Below are 20,427 nucleotides of genomic sequence, written 5' to 3' on the forward strand. Positions count from 1 at the left end.
GAGTGTAGGCTACTACATTAAAATCGTGTATAATTATCTCTCCAGCCACTTTCCTTTAACAAAGAGTCATAAATATTTCATAAAATTTTTCGAAATGCGATATTTATCGTAACTGTTTTTTTTATTTTGAAAGTATTGACAGGAAGTCGTGTGGTTATTTCGGAAGTGTTGACACTACATGGACGTTACCACAGTATTGGGGTTTCCAGCCAACTGACTGCTGCCGTGTGTTAGAGGGGGTTCGGTTGAACCGGTCTACTTTTTAAATACTGGCGACTCTCTGTACAGTGTAGAGGTACGTTGTTATTTCGGACATTAAACCAGTCACACAACCCGACTGTCATGCTAACTTAGCTAGCTCTTTAGCTCGACAGTCTCTCAGAGCAGGCTTGACAGCATCTGCAAGGTTAGCTCGGTTTGGTCAGTTGGCTAGCCTCTGGCTCATTTCACTGACCTGCATCTTCGACTGTGGGAGTGCCTTGCTAACTTGTTCCTTATCTCGTCAATTGAAATGTATTTTTACTACGTCACTGAGTAATTTACATGTAGATAATTGGCAGTAACTTTCTATTAAGCCCGCTCTAGGTGTGATTAAATCTAAACAATCTGTCTGCAGAATGAGCAGCCATTGTTAACCAGACTTCTTAGGTAGTTTAGGTTCTTTTAACTGTTAAACTCCACTTAGGTTGTGTGTTTTAGTGACAGTATAGATCTTCTTACATTATAATAACAGCTTTGTCTTTACCTTACACACACCCAGAGGCTGAAATGCTAATACAGTACCACTCTATACAGTAGAGTATTTTTCTCTTTTATGTGTTGATATTCAGTAATAGTTACATTTTAACATTCCCTTAACACCACACCACATACACACATACACACACACACACACCCTCCCATACACCCATCCACTCACACATACACACACACACACACACACACACACAGCCATGTCTCCATCAGTACCCCTGCAGGAGATGATCCGGGCCATCAGATCAGCCAGGACGCAGTGTGAGGAGCGGGGCGTCATCCAGAGGGAGTGTGCAGCCATCCGGGCACAATTCAGACAAGTCGACAATGGGGCGAGATCACACAACCTGGCCAAGCTGCTCTACGTGCACATGTTGGGCTACCCAGCTCATTTTGGTCAGGTGAGGGGATTTTGCTAATGCCTGTCATGGGTTTGCTTCGGTTAATGGGGTTAGCATGGTGAGAAACCATTATGGCAACTGAGAGGACTGGTTTCAATTCATCACTGAATTGTTCTGGATGACAATATACTGGCTCAGTCCCAATGTCCAGCCAGTATGTGTTGAGCACTCATCCTTCACATACATCATCTCTGTGCTCTGTAAAAATGTGTGGGTACATGACAGAGCTTCAAATACGTAGATAAATGAGACAGCACATTGTGTATTCACATGCTAAATATAATTAGCTATAATGATGCTAGTAATGTTGCCTGTCTGTGCATGTAAACATGTACTTTCTGTCTCAGACTTCCCCAATCATCGGGAAACTATGAATTGTGGTTAATTCCCTCGGGCAAAGTCTTCATCTTTAGGAGTCTTTGTCAAAGTCTGTTAGTCCACAAGGGTGGGCATTGGAACTGGGCCACTGAATCCGTCCCAGCTCCAGGGCTTCGGCTCTGGAGCTCTGGAGTTGAGCCTGACCTCCAGCAAAGCATTCCCCTAAGCACGTCAAGTCGTGAAGTAACTTAACATTTAAAGGACATGTTGCTTTTCCTACTAGATGGAATGTGTTCGGATGATAGCCAGCCCTCGTTACAGCGAGAAGCGTGTGGGATATCTGGGAGCCATGATGCTGCTGGATGAAAAGCAGGACGCCAGTCTGCTCATCACCAACTCCATCAAGAAGTAAGAACAGCCCAAGACTAAACAATCTGAAGTCTCAATAAAACAGAAATAGTATTACTAAGTAAAACCCTCAGGAACACTTTATCTTTACCCCTATATTTGGTATTTGTATACAATGAAAGGCTCACTCCATGGATTTTACACATCAGAGTCTGTTTATAGAGCTTGGGGAGATCTGCTGCACGTGTGAAAAGATTGAGCGGTGCACAGTCTGATAAATGATTTCAGTCGAGGCAGCATCAGTTGTGACTGAAGTCTACAAATATGAAAGTGAGTTTTATGGACCTCTGTAGCCAGCTGCTCATCACAGCTTGAGGCCACATTAAACACTACAAACATAATACACAGTAATGTAGTCACCAGGTTTTTATTTTTTAAACTGCCCATCATGAGTCCGACAATGTTATAGCAGTGTAATGCAAAATTGGTAGACTCTTTTAATGAACACTTAGTCCCACAGCCAGACCTATCTCCATAGTGCTGTGTCAGCGCTGGGGAATAGTCTGGCTGCATCCATTATCATTCTGCTATAAGGGAAAACACCGGCTTATTTGCATTTCTTTAACCCAATCAGCGACAGTGCCCCTGCAAAAATAGTGTTGGAGGGGAGCTTGTTTTGGGGGAACATGTCTGAGCACTGTATTTAATATGGCCGATTCCCTGCAAAGAAAACTCCTCAGAAAACAGCAAGGACACATTTGGACTGTGTTATTGCACGATCCAAGCCTGGAATAGACTCCCAATGGCAGGCTCATATCTGCAGCCCACATCTGGTGAGTCAGACTAATGAACACCTAATAAATGGCTTATAATGCATTATAAAAGAGTTGGAATCAAATACAAAATGTGTGTTTATTAACATATTTGTCAACAATTATAATGAGGCATACATAGCAGGTTTAAACTGGTAATTATATTATTGCATATGAATACGGCAATTTTACATTTATGTTATCAAGCACATATATATATACAGCAGTTATGGATGCTTCATATAAGGAGTTACAGTTATTGATAAATACATGAATTAACTTTTAAAAATGTCCTTGCTGCTTCATACAACTATGTTATATTGTATAGTTGCATATTATAAACCAATTATATATATTTATTAAGAAACAGTTATTCAGGCTGGGAATTAGACGGTAGATGATGTAGGCTCACTGATACCAGACTAGCTATACATTTAGCCACAGTGTTTCTCTGAGAGGAAAGTTATCCAGATTACAAAATACAAACATTTGTGACTCAACAACAAATATGAAAAAAATATGTTCAATTATAAATATCTTGAACCATTTTAGCCATTGTATGTTATTACAGGAGAATGATGTGTAATATATTCTAATAGCAGAAAGGCTATAATTATATTATAGGCAGTAGTTTTCCTCTTTCTCTCTCTCTCTCTCTCTCTATCACTCTCTCTCTTTCATGTGACTGCTTTCTGGACACAACTCCTCACTTTTCCGATCTCTCATCTACAGTGCATGATTATAATTATTGATGGCTATTATTGAAGCCATACTCAAAGATAGGGCTGGCAGTAACAGTGGACACACACACACACACACACACACACACACACACTGCAAGCTGTAGCAGTTCAGTGAGGTAGCTGTAACACACAGGTGAGGTGATGCAAGAGGTCCGTCAACTTACTCCTGCTTGTTATATTATCACAGGTCAAATGGTGCAGTGTCCCTATGATCTGGACAGGCCGTCTGCCACTGTATGTTAGACATTACTAAATTGTCATAATTGATGATGATACTTTTTCAAACTAATACTGTAATCCCATTACACAAAGTGGGGAAACAGGAAAGAGAATCAAAGCGTCTCACATAATAGACCAAACAGAGGTTATTGGATGATTTCTATAAAATGCTGAACATGTCAGACTTGTCAACACACACACAGATCTGCACCGTCATCTTTATCTTTTTCTGTGTGTGTGTTTTTCAGTGACCTGTCTCACAGTAACCAGTACGTACAGTCTCTGGCTCTGTGCACACTGGCCTGTATGGGCTCAGCTGAGATGTGCAGAGATCTGGCACCAGAGATCGACAGGCTGCTCCGAGCCTCCAACTCCTATATTAAGAAGAAGGTGGGGACCTCGACAGGGATATTTGTTATTAATACAGCAGCACTTAACAATATTAGGGGGACTGCTGGTGTTGTTGTGCATGACTTAGTGAACCCTTATTAATGCTGTGATTGTCTCATTAATGTGGAAGATAAATTGTGTTTTTTCTTTCTTAATCTCTTGTAATGAAAAACTGAAATTAAGATTATCAAATGTTGTCAAATGTTGATTTAAAAGGTAATATGATTTTATTATGTCCTACTCGTTGCCAGTGTCCGGGGTCGTACAGTTAGATCCAACCATCTCAGCACAGCAGTAGTAAATGCTGTTGTACATAGATTTCAAATCCTTTGTCAGCAGTAAAACTAACAACATCCCTCTGTCGTCTGCTCAGAGTCGTTGTGATGATGTAACGGTGCTGATGACTTGCTCCACTGTTCTTTCAGGCTGCTCTATGTGCTGTTCACATTGTGAGAAAAGTCCACGATCTGGGGGAGCTGTTCGCGCCAGCTGCTCGGTCCCTCCTCTCTGAGAAGAACCACGGTCGGTTGATCTTAATGACACATATCAGTAATCTTCTCACACATGTACTGTTTCCAACTATTCTCCGTGTCTTTTCCCCTTTCATATCCAGGTGTGTTACATGGCGCTGTGGTACTCATCACTGAGCTGTGTGAGCGCAATCCAGAGGCACTTGAGCGATTCAGGAAGGTACGAGCGACACTCACACACACGGACACCCTGATGTGCTGAGTTCAGTGTCTCTACACGTGCGCTGTGTTGTAATGTGCTTGTGCTGTGTGTATCTCAGACGGTGCCAGATCTGGTTCAGATCATGAAAAGTCTGGTCATCTCCGGTTATTCTCCAGAGCACGATGTGGCAGGAATCAGTGATCCCTTCCTGCAGGTCAGCCACCGTCACTCACTTCTTATACAGCATTATATCTCTCTTTTGCTTTATTTACTAACGTATTATTTATTTATTTCCTATTTACTTTTGTCAATAATTTAGTTCAAAGAAAGACTTATTGGCTGCGCAGTAAATTTCCAAATCATTACTTACTGTTCTCCATTTCCCTGAATCTGAATACGAACCTTGAACTTTTGAACTCACGAGTCTGCTACATTTGATTTACTTTAATTATTCACAGCTGAGATTCTGTCGTTAATGAGAAGTCTGCTTTTCTTCCTTTTGTTTCATTTGTCTCGTTAACGTACACGTCTCTCATCTCATCTGTCCTCCTGTATTGATGATCCTCAGGTTCGCATCTTGAGGCTGCTGAGGATCCTTGGTCGCAACAATGAAGCAGCCAGTGACGCCATGAACGACTTACTGGCTCAGGTCCGTTACTTATTCACAGATGTTATTTTATTTTTATTATATAGTCAAAGTTTTATACTTTAGACGTCTTCTTTTTTAAATCTTCCTGTGTATGTGACTTGCTGTTCAGGTGGCGACCAACACTGACAGCACTAAGACTGTGGGCAACGCTGTGCTGTATGAGACTGTTCTCACTGTGCTAGACATCAAGTCAGAGAGCGGCCTCAGGGTGAGAGACTAGCAGCCCCTCTCACTGTGTTTAACCACATTAATACATAGGGGATAGAGTGTGAGCTAATTAACAAATGCACACATGCTTCTTTTCGCCTGTGCCACAGGTTCTGGCTGTGAACATCCTGGGAAGATTTCTCCTGAACAACGACAGGAACATTCGGTCAGCTCTGTTTCCTTTCATTCCTCCCTACACACATTCCTGTTTCTCTTCCCCAATCCTTCCCTCCTTCCTCTCTTATCTTTTAAGGTCATTTTCGTTTTCTCTTGCACAAGGTCAAACAGCAAAGTCACTGCAGGCAGAGACAAAAATCCTTCCAGCCTGCTGTTATCAGTCTGAGCTCACTAATCACTTTCCCCTGGAGCCATTCCTCTAGAGCAACACCAGAAGGCCACTGTCTGACTGTTTATGCTGATCTCTCAATTTTGGGCCACCAGGTAGCAAGGCAGCCTGTTAGAGGCTCCTTGGGGTTTTGTTATGTTACTGTTTTTTAGGTTTATTCTCCATAGGGGCTGTGTGGCAGGACAGGTTTCTACCTGCGGCGCCTCTGGATCTCTCTGACAGTAATAGGACTGGCTCATTCCTGCTAGAACTGCCTGATAACATCTTTCCTGCGCTCACATAAATACTTGATCAGGTCATGAGGCATTTCAAGTGGAAACATAAATTATTAATCTGGTAGTAATGAGAAAGTTAGTTAGTTTGTACAGCACTGTAAATTAATCTTCATTGTTAGCAGCTGGTTAGAAAAAAGGATTTATTTATTGAATATATTGCGCTGCACCACACACTCAGGATCTAACTGACCTTGGTTTAGACCTCAGTGAATGCAGCTCACGCGCTCTACTTCATCATAATGGAGTATGAAGCTTAAAACTTGACAACTTGACTTATTTTTGGCTGTTGTTTATGTGTGCACAGGTATATCGCCATGACCTCTCTTCAAAGGATTGTTGGGACGGATCACATTGCAGTGCAACGCCACAGGGGAACCATAGTGGACTGCCTGAAGGACCAGGACGCTTCAGTCAAACGGTAACGTCCACCTCCTCTTCCACCCCTAGTGTTTGTCATGAGAGAGTCTTCTAACATGATTTCGATTAATTTTTTTTCTTAATTTATGAATATTTAACAGCCGATCAAAGATCAGTTCATTTCCAGGTGGAAATCAATCAAACGTAAAATAAATAAATCTTAAATTTGGGAAATGTAGAAAACCTCCATAAAAAGTCATTTCAGAACATTTCCATGATCTTTCATGAATTTACTATAGAAAACAATAAACTACAAGGCTCATGTAAATCCCAATAAACAACATTTAATACTGAGGAGAAACAGGAGGTTATCTGAACAGCGCCTGAAGCTAAAATGAAGTCTAGTAAACTTAGCAGAGGAATAACACATAAACAATATCATTTAGATTTTAGTTTGACCAGAAGAGATTTGTGTCAACAATGAAGTAAATCTCTGTTTGTCATGTTTGGATAACCAACACAGAATCACATAATTTACATTTATTTATGAGTCATTTTCTTGTCAACCTCAGCGTCAGAAATGAGAATTTTGTGTTATTCTTAAGTCATTAAAAGAAATAAACAAAGTAAACATACTGAACATACAGGAGCAAAGACGTGACACGTGATGACATGGGAGCGTCTTGGATGCGGAGGGACTCAACATGTGAACATTTGTCTTCTGTTCCCGCTCAGCTGCAGCAGCACAGCTACATGTTGACAACATACTGACCTCAGCTGTATCAACACAGAATTAACTCTTGATTTAAAAATGAAAGTTTTTTTTTAGAGTGAAAGTTACTGTACATCCCGTGATTGTCTCTCTCTTCCAATCCCTCCAGTCGTGCACTGGATCTCTCCTTAGCTCTGGTGTCAGCCTCCAACATCCGCTCCATGATGAAGGAGCTGCTCCTCTTCCTCTCCTCCTGCCCCCCGGAGCTCAGAGCTCAAGCTGCCAGCGGCATATTCAACGCAGCTGAAAGGTGATTGAAACTCTGCTAACACTCAAATGTGCACATATACACGGTTGTGTTATATACACACACTGTGTCTAACGCATGCAAGCGCGCAGACATTCGGTGTTGATCCGAGCTGGGAGAACAGAAGAGATGTGGACATAAATGTGATCAAGTGTAAAAGCTGCAACGAAAAACTCTTGAAAAGTGCTTGAAATACACTGTATGTGGCTAGATGTCTCACTCTGTGTCCGTCTCCACCCTCAGTTGCCCCTTTTAAACAGATCCTGCTACATTACTGTGTTAAAATACCCTCCATTATCCAACTTTGCATGTTTACACCGAACCATGATTGTAGGTAGTATGCTGGCGTTCTGGGATCAGACGTGTGACGTGACGCTGCCAGCTTAAAGGCAGAACAACAATGTTCCCCCTGTTTCTGTGTTCATATCTTTTATACAGAACAGCGAGGCGGATTAACGGAAACATTCCCGCCTTCAACAGGCTGCATAAAAGGGGCTTGTGATATCCCAGTCTATTAGGCACTCACTGTTTCTGCTGCGTATCACTCGACCACTTGATGCACTTCTCTCTTTATGTGTCTGTGCAAGCGGCGGTAAGATGCAGACGAATATGCAACTGTGTGTGTGTTTCTGAGTCACCCTCAAGCAGCACTGAGTTAGCTGTGTGTGTCTCTGTCTCTGTCAGGTATGCACCCTCCCAGCGCTGGCACATTGACACCATCCTGCATGTCCTCACCACGGTAAATACAGACGGAGCCACTCGCTGCTGCCTCTGACAGGGGTTTCACACTCACATCATTAATGTGTTATGCCTCAGTGTAGACACCGGGGGCCACAGGCATAAAGGGTGCATATGTATTGCGATACTAAATGTGTTATTTGTGCACATTGCATTTGACTAGAAACTGTGTGCCGTAGTAACTTTGTACCGCTGCTGTACAAACTTTCGTACATTGCAGCCCAGTGGCCTGAAAAGGCTTTTTATCCTGTTCTAATTCTTTCCATTTTGCACTCTGTTAAAACTTACTTTTGATTTTGCCCTCCATCTAGGTAAGAGAGTAAAAGACACCCACATGATTGCTGTAAAAGCTAATGCTTACACTAATCCTTAGCTTTGTTTTGTTTGATGATGGAAAGTAGAGGGAGAGTAATGAGTAACGATGGAGATGTGTCATAAATTAAGGGTTAATCCATTGGGCTTAACATGTGTTATAATGTATATGAACTGTGATGGAAACATCCCCCAAGTGAGGTCATTGTGTCTGGGAGGAAATGTAGGGCGACCCAAATACTTGCACCAGCTGTCTAGCTAATGGAGTTTAGTGCGTGTGTTTTGACTCTGATTCCCGCTCTGCCAGGCAGGGGGCGACGTGAGAGATGAAACTGTGCCCAACCTGATCCAGCTCATCACCAACACCTCCGAGCTGCACTGTTACACCGTCCACAAGCTCTACCGGGCTCTGCTCACTGACATCTCTCAGGTGTGTGTCTCCGGGCGTTTCCTGTTGTTACGGTTTGAGGCGGATTGGCTTGTTGGTCGGTTTGCTCATCCAGTGATACTGATCAGTGAGACTCTGTCTGTGGGATGCTCCATACTGATTCTTTCTCCTACTATAGTTAAAATAATAAAATGTGACTACATTCATCATAGAATACTGTAACTCTTCTGTTAACTGCAGAAACCTTTTTTATTTTATATCTCATTACAAATTAATACAACGCTATAGTTGATTAAGTCAGGTTTATTTGTGTCTTAAAGTGGAATAAACTCATCTTAAAGCAGGAGGAACTGCTCAAAAATGACAAAATCAAAGAAAATACAACTATGCAGTTTTGTTTGCAAGCAAAATAAAACAAAACAAACCACAGGAAATACAACTTTATGTTGGAAAAACGTACCCAACTTCACCCAGCTCCTCCCACCGACTTCATACTTCAGGAAAGACATCAAGAAAATTTTATGTTGAAATGCAAGAATTATAGGCGTTTGCAAAGACTAGAAATCCAATAAAAATAAGCATAGGAACAGACCTCAGCAAGTCCAGGACACACACACACACACACACATACAGAGTAGCCTGCTGTGGATTTCATCACTTCACACACTGCTGACTGTAGTTTAATTATACCTGGTCTTTTCAGATTAAGTCGAAAGAGATTGAGTCTGTAAAAGGTAAATAGCCCAAAGCTGTTCTCATAAGGTGAACCAAATAAAATGTATTAGTATCATGAAAATTCATATGAATAGGATTTATTGTGTAAATATCAGATAAAAACTCAAGAGACGTTCAAATATTTTAATCTGAGAACAAAGTCAGTGTCAGTGCGGAACCAGACAGAGCTGGTCTGGTTCTATGGCAGTGAGAATAGCTAAGCTTTCAGTTTGAAATTGGCTGATGCAACCAGGTTTATTTTTGGAACCAAGTCAGATGAGCAGCCATGTACTCATCTGCAGTGTGGTGCAGTTCCTGTCTTTCGCCACATTAACTTCCTGTGAAATCAGGGAAAAGAGGCTCTAATGTGTCAAACTGATACGGAGCAGTTAGCCAGTCCAGCAAGGACATTTTACTGTGACTGTACAACAATGACTTCACACAGCAGTGTGTCGTGTTTGCTCTTTACAGCAGTCCCTGGTGCAGGTGGCCTGCTGGTGTATAGGAGAGTATGGAGACCTGCTGCTGAGAGGAGAGTGCCAGGAGACTGAGCCTGTGCAGGTACACCAAGCACAACAAATGCTGATTAACATCTTCATATAAATGATTGCTCTTTATCACTGAAAGGCATTATTGAGTATAATTGAGATAGCTTTGGCATTTGCAGTCCTAAAGACCTGGTGTCTGCTGCTTTCCACTGCTGTGTTTGGAAATACAGGATCTGGGTAGTGAGCAAAAGTATAATCCATCATGGTGGAGCAAATATTTGCATACAGACAGTCACATTTCAGTGGCAGTGTTTGATTAACACGTGAATTCTGGGATGTGCATTTCAAATAAACTCTGGCAGTGAGTGCTTAAACAAAAAGCCTGAAGGGTATTATGTAAAGGATTATTAATTTAGGCATGTTGAACAGCCCCTCTTTCACTTCGAGAGGTTTAGATTGTGTGTGAGAGGAAAACGTCTACACGGTTTCTCAAAATGAATATACCAATACTTATAAACCATAAAAGAAGTGTATAGTAAGTCCAGCCTCAGCTCCCTGAGGTTGATAGTCCAAACTGCACGTATGCTGATGGCGAGGCCAGGTCTTCGTTAATACAACATCTTTCAGTCCCTGTATTGATACGTCTCTCGATCAGGTCACCGAGGACGACGTCCTGGACGCCTTGGAGACAGTTCTGCAGTCCCACATGTCGTCCCCAGCGACCAGAGGCTTTGCTCTCACCGCCACCATGAAACTGAGCACACGCATCACCGATAATGTGGAGTAAGAAACACTTTCTGTCACTCACAGCACACAGTGACTGACGACACTCTTTCAAACAAATAACAGTATTTTTTATTTCAAAAACAAACATGTGCTTCAGTCAGGAAGTTTGTTGGTCCGAAGCCGTGACTGAACGGTTACTTGGTCACGTGTTGAGAGAAAAACACTGGCCTGGTCGCTGATGGAGGCTGATAGAGGTTATGAATGTTGTGCCTTGAGTTTCAGTTTAGGACAGATGACAAGGAAAGAGTTTCAAAGATCTAATGTCCAATTACAGTGAGTCGTTCAGGAAAGAGACGTGATTTCTCAATAGCTGCAGCAATTTCATAATAGTCTCCTAGCTCCTCTGTCTTTTCATCGCTCCACCCTCTGCAGCCGGATCAGAAGCATCGTCAGCATCTACGGCAGCTGTATAGATGTGGAGCTCCAGCAGAGGGCAGTTGAATACAATGCTCTTTTCAAGAAATATGACCACATGAGGTACGCAACTGCTCGATGAAGAAGTCGACTTTTCTGCTTTTTAAATGTCTGTTTTTCTGAAGTAGAGTCATTTGGACCTCTTGCATGTTTTGGTTCCAGCTGTTGATACCAGTGATGGTGCAAACAAACCTCTTTTCTGGCCAATATAAGACTGAGATGTTCTCTCTCTCTCTCTCTACAGAGCAGCGGTGCTGGAGAGGATGCCTGTGATTGAAAAGAACTCCCCGGGTCATACCAACGGAGAGTCGGCAGGTGAAGCCATCAAGGAGATCCAGCCAGCCAAAGTCAAGCAGGCAGAGCCACTGCTGCCACAGCAGCCTGCTAACCAGGTATATAATGATAAGTAAAGATGAGTTCATGTTTTATGACAATAACTTTGTCAGTGTCGATTTGACTGATGACCTTGTGAAGACATTTTTTCCAGTCTCATTTCTCTGTGTCTGACTTTGTTGGTCACTTTTCCAGCATTGTCAGGTCTCAGTCTCTCAGGTGTCATAGCCAGACCTGTCTCCGCAGCGCTGCGTCAGTGCTGGAGAACGGTGTGACACCGCACACTATCACTCTGCTGTAGAGGACAGAAATGCTGTCTTCTTTGTATTTCTTTAAACCAATCACAGTCGTCCTGGCCATCGTTAGGCCGAGGATGGAGCGACGGTGCCGGCGCAAAATAGCTCTGTAGGGGAACTTTGGAGGAACATTTGCATTTGGGGAAGTGATCACTGTTAGTAAAATGCCTAATTTCCCCACAAAGAAAACATAAGACTGTAGATGTATTACTAAGACGTTTGTTGACTGTGTGATTGCACGATTCAAATCTTCGTCAAAACTTGCCATTGTCTGCATCTTGTTTCTTGTGGTGAGAGGGATTTTGGAAACAGCAACAGGCAGATAGCGGGGTAGGGGAGGAGACCGGCCAATGGCAGGCTTATACTCACAGCGCTACATCCTGTGAGTCAGACTAGGTCAAGCTGTTTTAGGACTGTAAACCTCAGATCCCCAGACAAGGCTCTTCAGAGTTTTATGTATGCAACCTCCTAAGATCTATTTTTATGTTTTAATGTTTTAAATATTTGATCTTATTGTACCTTCTGTTATGACCTGTCCATAATAAATAGTGTGTCATTTACTCTGAGACACCAGGTGAACAGTCAGCACCTGTGTGATCATGCAAATGATCAGCACTGTGTTAGTCAAACAGCGGTGCAGTGTTGCTCTGGCCTCACATTTTCTCTGCTTTTATGCAAATCAAATTCTAATAATACTAAGCTAACTGGTTTAGCAACATTTTACAGGTGAAACACTCATTGATCAAATACAGGAGTGAGGACACACAACTACAGGACCCTTCTGTTTCTCCAGTTTTTAGTTTGCTTATGCTCAAGTGAAGAAGCCGTAGTTTCCATTTGTGTCTCTGCTTGTCTTCAGGTGTGTGATCTCTTGGACCTGCTGGGCGGCTCTGAGGAGCCTCTGCAGCCCAGCCCAGCACAGAGCAGCACAGCACCCGGCCTGCCCATCAACACAGCCAGCTCTGCAGGAGGAGACCTCCTGGATCTGCTGGGAGGGTTAGAGCCAACGCCCACTGCACCAGGTCTAACACACACACACACACACACACACACACAGAGTGTAAGTAGAGACTGAAAGAGAGACAGAAACAAGGCTGAGAGATTTTGGAAACAAAACAAAATGCTAAATTTAGCAAACTGAAACTTGTTCGTTGCTCTGAATCAGGTAATCTTCCTAAATTAAATCAAATGCAGCATTTTGTAATATCTTCTTTCCACAGCTCCCTCAGTGACGGTGTATGACAAAGGAGGTGTGACTCTGACACTGAGTTGTGAGAAACAGTCAGACACAGGCCTGACAGTCACACTCACTGCCTCCAACTCCACTGACTCAGACATCAGCGGCTTCACCCTGCAGGCGGCCGTACCCAAGGTTTGTTTCAGTACCAGTTATTAAACACGGCGCCGAGCAAACTGCTTCTGTCAGACCATGTGTGTAATTCATCATAAACTGCCGCACCTCAAGCTTTCTGGTAAAGTCTTAAATGTCCAGACATGTGGACACAAAACTGTGTGATTTTCACATTTTTAAAAAGGGTTAGGTTATAAGTCTCTTTTTAACCAGTGTCAAAAAGTTAGTGAGCAGTTGGGCAGGTGAGGGAGTCCTGACAGACTGGTTGGTTCTGGTGTGGTGGATGACAAAAACAGCTGGAAATGTCAACACACTTTTACCCCAGCTCCATCTTTGAGCTGTAGTTACACTTACATTTAACCAGGGTGTAGCTTTGTGCCAGAGATGTAGCTACCATCGAGGGACGTACTGTTTCTGGGACTTGTGGATTTTATTGACCTGGAGAGGAACTTATATTCTATTAAAACTATATATAAATATAAAAAATAGAAATGGGTTAAAAAAAACTTTTACCTTTACAGTTTTAATCTTGTTTCTTAAGACTAAATATCTCTATTTTACTCGTTTAGGGTAAAAAAAACATGAAAGAATAATGAAATACAGTTTTTAAATTATATCCAAACGGTATCTAGTATTTGTCTATCATAATATATGTAATATAACATAATAACATAGAATAATATTTCTGGCAGTGGGGAGAATTTTTAGAAACAGAATTTAAACCTTCAGTATGTGTAGGGAGAGGACATTTACAGAAATAATAACTGAACAACTGAATAACTGTGATACAGAAACACATTCTTCAAGGTGTGGGGCAGCGCAGGGGAATTTGGACTCATGACCTCAGCATGTGTTACATCTTGGCCACAGGCCCGTTGGTGGGTCAGTGTTACAGTCTGTCAGGTTCACAGTGGAAGCTTCAGCAACAACATCAATGTGTTCAGTGCTTCAAACTTCAAAGTCGTATTTGATGTGCCCCCAGAGTGTCCAGTTACACATGAAAGCCCCCAGTGGGGACTTTCTCCCTGCACGAGGCGCAGCTAAGGTGATCCAGATGGTGGTCCTCAACAACCCAAACAAGGTGGGTCTGCAAAGGCTGCGGCCACAAACACAAAACTATGATTAGGAGGCAAAGTTTGGTCAGTCACATGTGAGACCAAATCTTTTTTTTTTTTAATAACAAACTACATCAGCAAGGAAGAAAGTGACCACCCATAAATGTAGTTAATGTTTGATCATTGTAAAATTACATTAGAATGATTCTCCACACCCACAGACCTGTTTTTGATTTCAACAAAAAGCTATCCATAATTCCAAAACGATGCCTATCTACGTCCTTCTCTCTCCCGTCCAGGTGAACCTGAAGATGAGGATCCGCATTTCTCACAGCAGCCAAGGATCATCCTTTCAGGACACAGTCCAGATCGACTCCTTCCCAGGACTCTGACAGCATGTAGTCAGTCCAACTGGACTATGACAACAGTCTGTGGATGAGTCAGCAGGCGTCACCCTCACTGGCAGTCTGCTGTAAAAACCCTCTACATTACAGCCCAAGCTGCTGTTGCTCAAATACCCAGTTTTGTTGGTGTTTTTTTTATTTTTTTTTATGGCTGAAAAACACAAGTTCTTTCACAGGAAATCACAGCCTCGTATAAGGAGTCACATAGTTTTCCCCTTCCCTGGAACTGAAGTATAAATGTGATTGATGACACAAGCTCTGGAACATGCAGGTATAATATGGAAATACTTAAACAGTAGTATTTTTTCTATAAAGTTTGGAATAACAGCTTTCAAAACAAAAATCCAGGACGTATCATCCAGGGTTTTTTTTTTTTTTTACCAGCTACTCCAGTTGATTGTATTAGGAAGGTTTTGCTCCATAATTATTATGTTCTTTTATGAGGCTTCTGTCTGTGAGTACGAGCCACTAGTTCAACTTCCCCCAGACAGCACTCCATGTATACATCAACTCAAAATGATTTTTCACTTCTTCTTCATTTGCCTCTACCTTCATCTCTAAGTTGGAAAGCAGCTAAATACTAACTAATGAGCCACTACTACTAATATGAAATTATCTTATCCACTACACTTGATTTTATTTGGAAACGCAAAGACGTGAATTGGAGTCTGAAGGGTAGAAGATTTTAAACACAACCGTGTGTCTTGCATTCACTTGTTTTTGTTACTTTTCCTGCCTCATTCAGCTGAACAGCTCAAGAGTATCCGAGTATCCACTCCCTAATAATTTCCCGTGCCTTTCATCCCCTCAAGGACTGAGGTTTAAAAAAAAAAAAGAAAAAAAGAAACTATATTTAGTTTTGAATGCTAAGAAATGGTTTAAATGTAAGTACTGTAGTCATATAAACATGTTTTTATCATTCCCATACAAGCAGCATTTGCTTTCTATGACTGATATCTCCTGGTCAATTGTTTACAGAGGCTCCTAACTAAGTTGTTTTATTTTCTGAAGACTGTGTACAGTGATACAAGAAAAAATGGGCATGATGCTGTTTACAAGATGTATATTTTCGATATTAAGTATATAAGCACAATTAGACATATTTTGGAAATCTCTAATGCAACCCCTTGTTTAGAAGGACAAAAAAAGTGAGCTGTAAAACACGTTAGATGAAGAAAGTATAGGCTGTAATCTTAGTTATTTGATAAACCATCTCATAATCACAGACCTCTTAAAAATACTGGAGACTGGATGTAAACAATGGTGCTCTAAAAATGATTTCAGTGCAATCTCTACCAGACTGTTTCAGATCACCACCTGAACTAAAATGTACAGAAAAGACCAGGGGGAGTATTCTATCAACTGTTTATATTGTCTTTGAATCTTCAGTCTCATGCCATTTTCTAATAAAAAAATCCGTTTTCAGAATCCTCACCAGTGACTTGTCTTGGTGTCTGTGCTCAGTGTGTGTGTGTGTGTGTTGTGTGTGTGTGTGTATTCGAGGACAACGCTTAAATTAACTTCAGCATTTATTCACAAGCAAAAAGACCACAGTGTTCTCAAACTGTCTCTTGTACTGCATGGGTGCCTGCATCAAATGGTCAAACTCAGAAAAGCCAATGTGGGTTTATGAAAAACATCTACCAAGGAATAAGAACGTCCTTTCTTGTTGTTTTTTTTTTTCTTTTTTACTCTTCTTTTTTTTTTTTTTTAGCATTGGCCCAGGAGCGTGGGATTTCAAATCTTTGTGCTGTAACATGGTTAGACGGAGACAGACACCTAAAGCGTTGGCACTCAGCTGGCCCAATGACAACAGCAACTCATGACAAAGAGGAGAGGTGTATGCAGCCGGGACTGTGGACCGTTGATCCTCCTCTTAGCGCCAACACAAGATGGAGCACCGAGCCTCCCTGGATCTTGTAGTCTGCTGCTGTCTTCTCATCATTCCTGAGGGGAAAAGGACACGGGGGGGGGGGACACAGTGGTTTAGAGGAGAATATCTGATGACTAATCGGAACATATTTGCAACTACTACACAGCCAGTTCACAATGGAGGAGCTCACATCTGTTTTCCACTGTAGATGAGTCTCTGCTGCTGTGGGGGGATCCCTTCCTTCTCCTCTACCCTTTCTTTAATTCGCTCCACCTTGATGCACAGGACATATAGACACAAAAGACACAGCTTTGTCAGTTCAGGGTATTTAAGTTTGCATTGCTTTATCTTGTAAGGACAATTCAGTTAATGTGGTCACCTTGTCTGTGGGCTCAATGTCGATCTCTATTTCTTTTCCAGTGAGAGTCTGAAACAGAAAGTTATCATCACATCAGCATCAGCTTTGATTTCTGAAATGACACATTATCTGCAACAGAACTTTTCAGAGTTCAAAGATGTGTTTGTATGTGAATTCTAACTATGTTTATTGCCCCAAATGGATTGAATCAATTGTTTTTTGTTGATCGATTATTAGATTAAATGGATTTATTATTCCAGTCCGGCACTAACCCATATTATAGTTTGTCCTCTAACATCACAAAACCTCCAGGGTCACAGATTCAGTTGTAACACCGGCCCATGAATCGGTTAACCTGCTTTGGTGTTTGCTTTTAAGTTAGCAAGCTACCAAACAACACGGCGACAACACGGCGACAAGTGTGACCCGAAGAGCAGCGCGTCGGTGGCCGACAGGCAGCTCCTCTGAACACTGGGTCAAACCCCGGGCGAAAATAAACCCGTTCAACACAGATTGAGATAAACTTAAGTTGGAATAAAAGAAGTACCGCCCTGAAATAAATGAGCGACCCGGTCAGTGATGTTAGCGGGATACTGAACAACAGCAGCGACGAACCGCCGGAGTGTAATCGTAGATAAAACAGTGACCTTACCTTAACTTTGATCAGCATGTTGAATCAACAATATACCTCAAGTCGAAATGATACGAACTGTTTACTGATCAAAACACTTCATAAACTAGCGATTTACAACCTGCTTGTGTGTCTGCCTTTAGTTTACTTCCTGTGTAACACAGTAAACGCTCCGGACGTCACGGCTTCAATCCGCACGAGTAAAAACGTTCCGCTCTAATAAAACAGCCACAAACGGAACGGTAAGTAAAATATTAAGCTGTAAAGTAATGACTAATTATAGGTGTCAAGTAAAAGTAAGAGAGTAAAAAGTGCAATAATTGCCTCAGAAACGGTGTAAAGCAGAAATATACAGTAGCATAAAACTAAAACACCTCAAATATTTTAATAAATATACTTTACTAAAGAAATTACAACATCAAATACTATTGTGCTAAAACTGCATTTGAAAAAATTGACAAAATCAAAGCCACTAAGTGTAAATGTATATATCATAATGCACAAAAACACCCAAGTATAAGTAGAAACTCTGACCAAATACCATCCTCCCTTTACACAGGTGTTGATCATTTAGCTAATTAGGCAGGAAGTCTATAAAGTGTGGCACTTCCTCTGTGTTTTGAATCATTTAATCATGTTGATGCATCACTACCTTGGTGTGATAATCGTGGCTGTTTTTGTAACAACTGCCACTAATGCAGGTATTCTTCAGACATGCGTGTAGAAATTTGCCAACCTTATGTACAATTTTTAAGTATTTTCCTTTGCAGAAACTGACACCATAAGAGTTTGTTTGCAGATATCAACGTAGTCTGTGCAAAAGACTCAGTAAAAATCACATGGAGGATCAGTGCTGAGTTGGTGCCATATGCAGCTCGTCTCTTCCTGGGAAGCTGCATGCCATCTCAGCTGAAGGTCTTACCCACTGGTGAGGGGGAAGCACTGTTCAACTACAAGTTTGCTGACTGCAAGTTTAAAAAACTGGTAAAGTACCTGTGATTTTTATTTCTATATAGAATACCTTTCAGCCACTTGGGTAGTTAGATGACCAGTTTTCCTTCTACAGATTAAAGGGAAACACATTTTCCATCACAATGAACTGACTTACAGGCCACAGGCAAAGCCAAAACCTGCCTCCTTTGTGTATCCCATCGAGTGCGTTTCCAAAAGGTAGAGTATTATTCTTCCATATTTCTGATTTTTTAAATTCCAGTTTAAAGCTGAAATGTGTGATGAGGAATAACACCCTCCTGTTCCAGACCTGAGGTGTGGGTTCCTCCATTCCTGAACCCTGGATCAGGTGTGTCAGGCGGTCGTGGCGGGCTGCACTTCCACATGGCTCTCCTCAATGGTGAGTTCTCAAATTGGCAAATACAACAGGAAGCACATTCAAGGATGCCTTCTAAGCCTTTTTAATTTTTACCTTTTTTATAGAGGACTTAACAGGTATAGCCAAGACAAATGTCATCCCCCTGGGCTCTTTCATGCCACTGTGGGCAGCAGTGGAGCAGAAGTCCCATCAACCTTTGCTGCTGCTCATGGAGGAATGTGTGGCAGCCACAACACCAGAGCTGCAGCCTGGCAGCCAGGTTTACCCCATCATTAGCAATAAGGGGTAGGAGTCAGATGCTAGTTGGTCTCGACAGTAATTGTCATGGAAGATAAATCATGTTAATCTAAGATTTTAAAATTTCTTCAGATGTCTTATGGAAAGCGTGAGGGGAAACTCCATGTTCCTTCCTCGATACCACTCGTCTGCCATCATCCTCTACCTGCAGTCCTTCAAGTACGGTCTCGGAGAGGAGGTGAGGGGGTAAATGGTTTATGGCTGATATCAGGGGACAGTTAAACAAAAACATACTGACTCCTTATGTCCTCCTCAGGTGTACATCCACTGTAAACTGGTTGCATGGGATCCGGAAGTTCTTGATGAGAGCAAGAAAGCCTGCCATTACGTCAAGGAAAATGGGAGGTAATTGTGGTTTAGTTGTGACATTTTGGAAAATTGTTCACTGCTCAAGAGTAAACTCATCTGTGTGGAAAGTATGACGGGTTATGTGCTGTACTTCTTGGTAACAAGTCACTGCACTCAGCTGCTGGTGGTAGTAGTTGGCTATTTTTTTTGTTTTCATCATTCCAGTATTAAAAACTGACTAAGGTTGCTTGTTTCTCAGCTGGGAACTACTCGATGACCCGTTTCAGAGCTCCCTCTGCAGCTGCTGTGACTCAACCTGCACGTCCCGCTCCAAAAGAGGAGCTGAATGGGGTATTGTCTTGTCAGCTTGAGTATTCTTTTAGTTTTTTAGTTTGTGCTCTTTCTTTTATGAAGTTTTTATTTTTGTCCCCTTCCCCCCTTTTGCAGAATCTCACAGCTGGAGTCATAATTCTGTGTTGGGACCCTTGATCATCACGGAGACGTCTGACACGAAGGCCCACAACAGCAGCAGCAGCTGACTCTCTGGTGTAATGATTAAAACTACTACTACTACTGTTTTGCCATGATGTGAAATTTGGGAAAACTGGACATGAGGATTAAAGCTCTCAACATTTTCTTCACAGGATGAACCCAGTCTAAACTGATGGAGACTCCATGACCCTGCACAACGGGAGGGCCAGCAGCAGATGACCTCAATCTCCTTCCTGACATAACAAGATGTCGGGACATCAGCTTTAATCTTGACTTTTATGATTTCAGATTTACTAGGACCTACTGCAGTAATTGCCAGAAAACCTTATAGATTCATCCTCTGATGTACAATAAAGCTGGTTTAAATTCC

General features: G+C 41.9%; 3 protein-coding genes across 3 annotated transcripts; 2 read left to right on the plus strand and 1 right to left on the minus strand.

Annotated features, from left to right (window-relative positions):
* Positions 1 to 152: 152 nt before the first annotated feature.
* On the plus strand, positions 153 to 16,222 carry ap1g2 (adaptor related protein complex 1 subunit gamma 2). Its single transcript, XM_023421829.2, has 22 exons — positions 153 to 295; positions 952 to 1,154; positions 1,756 to 1,880; positions 3,843 to 3,984; positions 4,410 to 4,506; positions 4,598 to 4,674; positions 4,775 to 4,870; positions 5,225 to 5,305; positions 5,415 to 5,513; positions 5,623 to 5,678; positions 6,438 to 6,551; positions 7,372 to 7,512; positions 8,194 to 8,248; positions 8,867 to 8,989; positions 10,133 to 10,222; positions 10,805 to 10,932; positions 11,308 to 11,412; positions 11,594 to 11,741; positions 12,838 to 13,000; positions 13,199 to 13,350; positions 14,312 to 14,410; positions 14,684 to 16,222. The coding sequence occupies exons 2-22, from the start codon at positions 954 to 956 to the stop codon at positions 14,774 to 14,776; spliced, it is 2,385 nt and encodes a 794-aa protein (XP_023277597.1). The 5' UTR covers positions 153 to 295; positions 952 to 953; the 3' UTR covers positions 14,777 to 16,222.
* Positions 16,223 to 16,304: 82 nt separating this feature from the next.
* On the minus strand, positions 16,305 to 17,829 carry nedd8l (NEDD8 ubiquitin like modifier, like). The gene is made up of 4 exons (XM_023421832.2): positions 17,672 to 17,829; positions 17,041 to 17,088; positions 16,852 to 16,934; positions 16,305 to 16,735 (listed from the first exon to the last, which is right to left on the minus strand). The coding sequence occupies exons 1-4, from the start codon at positions 17,687 to 17,689 to the stop codon at positions 16,609 to 16,611; spliced, it is 276 nt and encodes a 91-aa protein (XP_023277600.1). The 5' UTR covers positions 17,690 to 17,829; the 3' UTR covers positions 16,305 to 16,608.
* A 453-nt stretch (positions 17,830 to 18,282) lies between these two features.
* On the plus strand, positions 18,283 to 20,427 carry LOC111666511 (zona pellucida sperm-binding protein 3-like). Its single transcript, XM_023421853.2, has 10 exons — positions 18,283 to 18,351; positions 18,450 to 18,634; positions 18,717 to 18,820; positions 18,910 to 19,001; positions 19,085 to 19,265; positions 19,350 to 19,455; positions 19,534 to 19,622; positions 19,825 to 19,916; positions 20,013 to 20,113; positions 20,210 to 20,427. Exons 1-9 carry the CDS (start codon positions 18,285 to 18,287, stop codon positions 20,102 to 20,104), a joined length of 1,008 nt encoding a protein of 335 aa, XP_023277621.1. The 5' UTR covers positions 18,283 to 18,284; the 3' UTR covers positions 20,105 to 20,113; positions 20,210 to 20,427.

This window comes from Seriola lalandi, unplaced genomic scaffold, assembly GCF_002814215.2.
Source record: "Seriola lalandi dorsalis isolate HSWRI2012SDOR001 ecotype SW California unplaced genomic scaffold, Sedor1 jcf7180002054677, whole genome shotgun sequence".
Lineage (NCBI taxonomy): Eukaryota > Metazoa > Chordata > Actinopteri > Carangiformes > Carangidae > Seriola > Seriola lalandi.

What these genes read in the sequence shown, in the direction of transcription:
- LOC111666511 (XM_023421853.2), top strand. Translation starts at nt 18,285, where the DNA reads ATGTTGATGCATCACTACCTTGGTGTGATAATCGTGGCTGTTTTTGTA. An exon ending in CCCATCATTAGCAATAAGGG is followed by an intron (nt 19,266 to 19,349) that starts GTAGGAGTCAGA and finishes AAATTTCTTCAG; the next exon opens with ATGTCTTATGGAAAGCGTGA. An exon ending in AGTACGGTCTCGGAGAGGAG is followed by an intron (nt 19,456 to 19,533) that starts GTGAGGGGGTAA and finishes TGTCCTCCTCAG; the next exon opens with GTGTACATCCACTGTAAACT.
- nedd8l (XM_023421832.2), bottom strand. An exon ending in ACATTGAGCCCACAGACAAG is followed by an intron (nt 16,935 to 17,040) that starts GTGACCACATTA and finishes CTGTGCATCAAG; the next exon opens with GTGGAGCGAATTAAAGAAAG. An exon ending in ATCTACAGTGGAAAACAGAT is followed by an intron (nt 16,736 to 16,851) that starts GTGAGCTCCTCC and finishes TTTTCCCCTCAG; the next exon opens with GAATGATGAGAAGACAGCAG.
- ap1g2 (XM_023421829.2), top strand. Translation starts at nt 954, where the DNA reads ATGTCTCCATCAGTACCCCTGCAGGAGATGATCCGGGCCATCAGATCA. An exon ending in TCAGTGATCCCTTCCTGCAG is followed by an intron (nt 4,871 to 5,224) that starts GTCAGCCACCGT and finishes GATGATCCTCAG; the next exon opens with GTTCGCATCTTGAGGCTGCT. An exon ending in TCCTGCATGTCCTCACCACG is followed by an intron (nt 8,249 to 8,866) that starts GTAAATACAGAC and finishes CCGCTCTGCCAG; the next exon opens with GCAGGGGGCGACGTGAGAGA.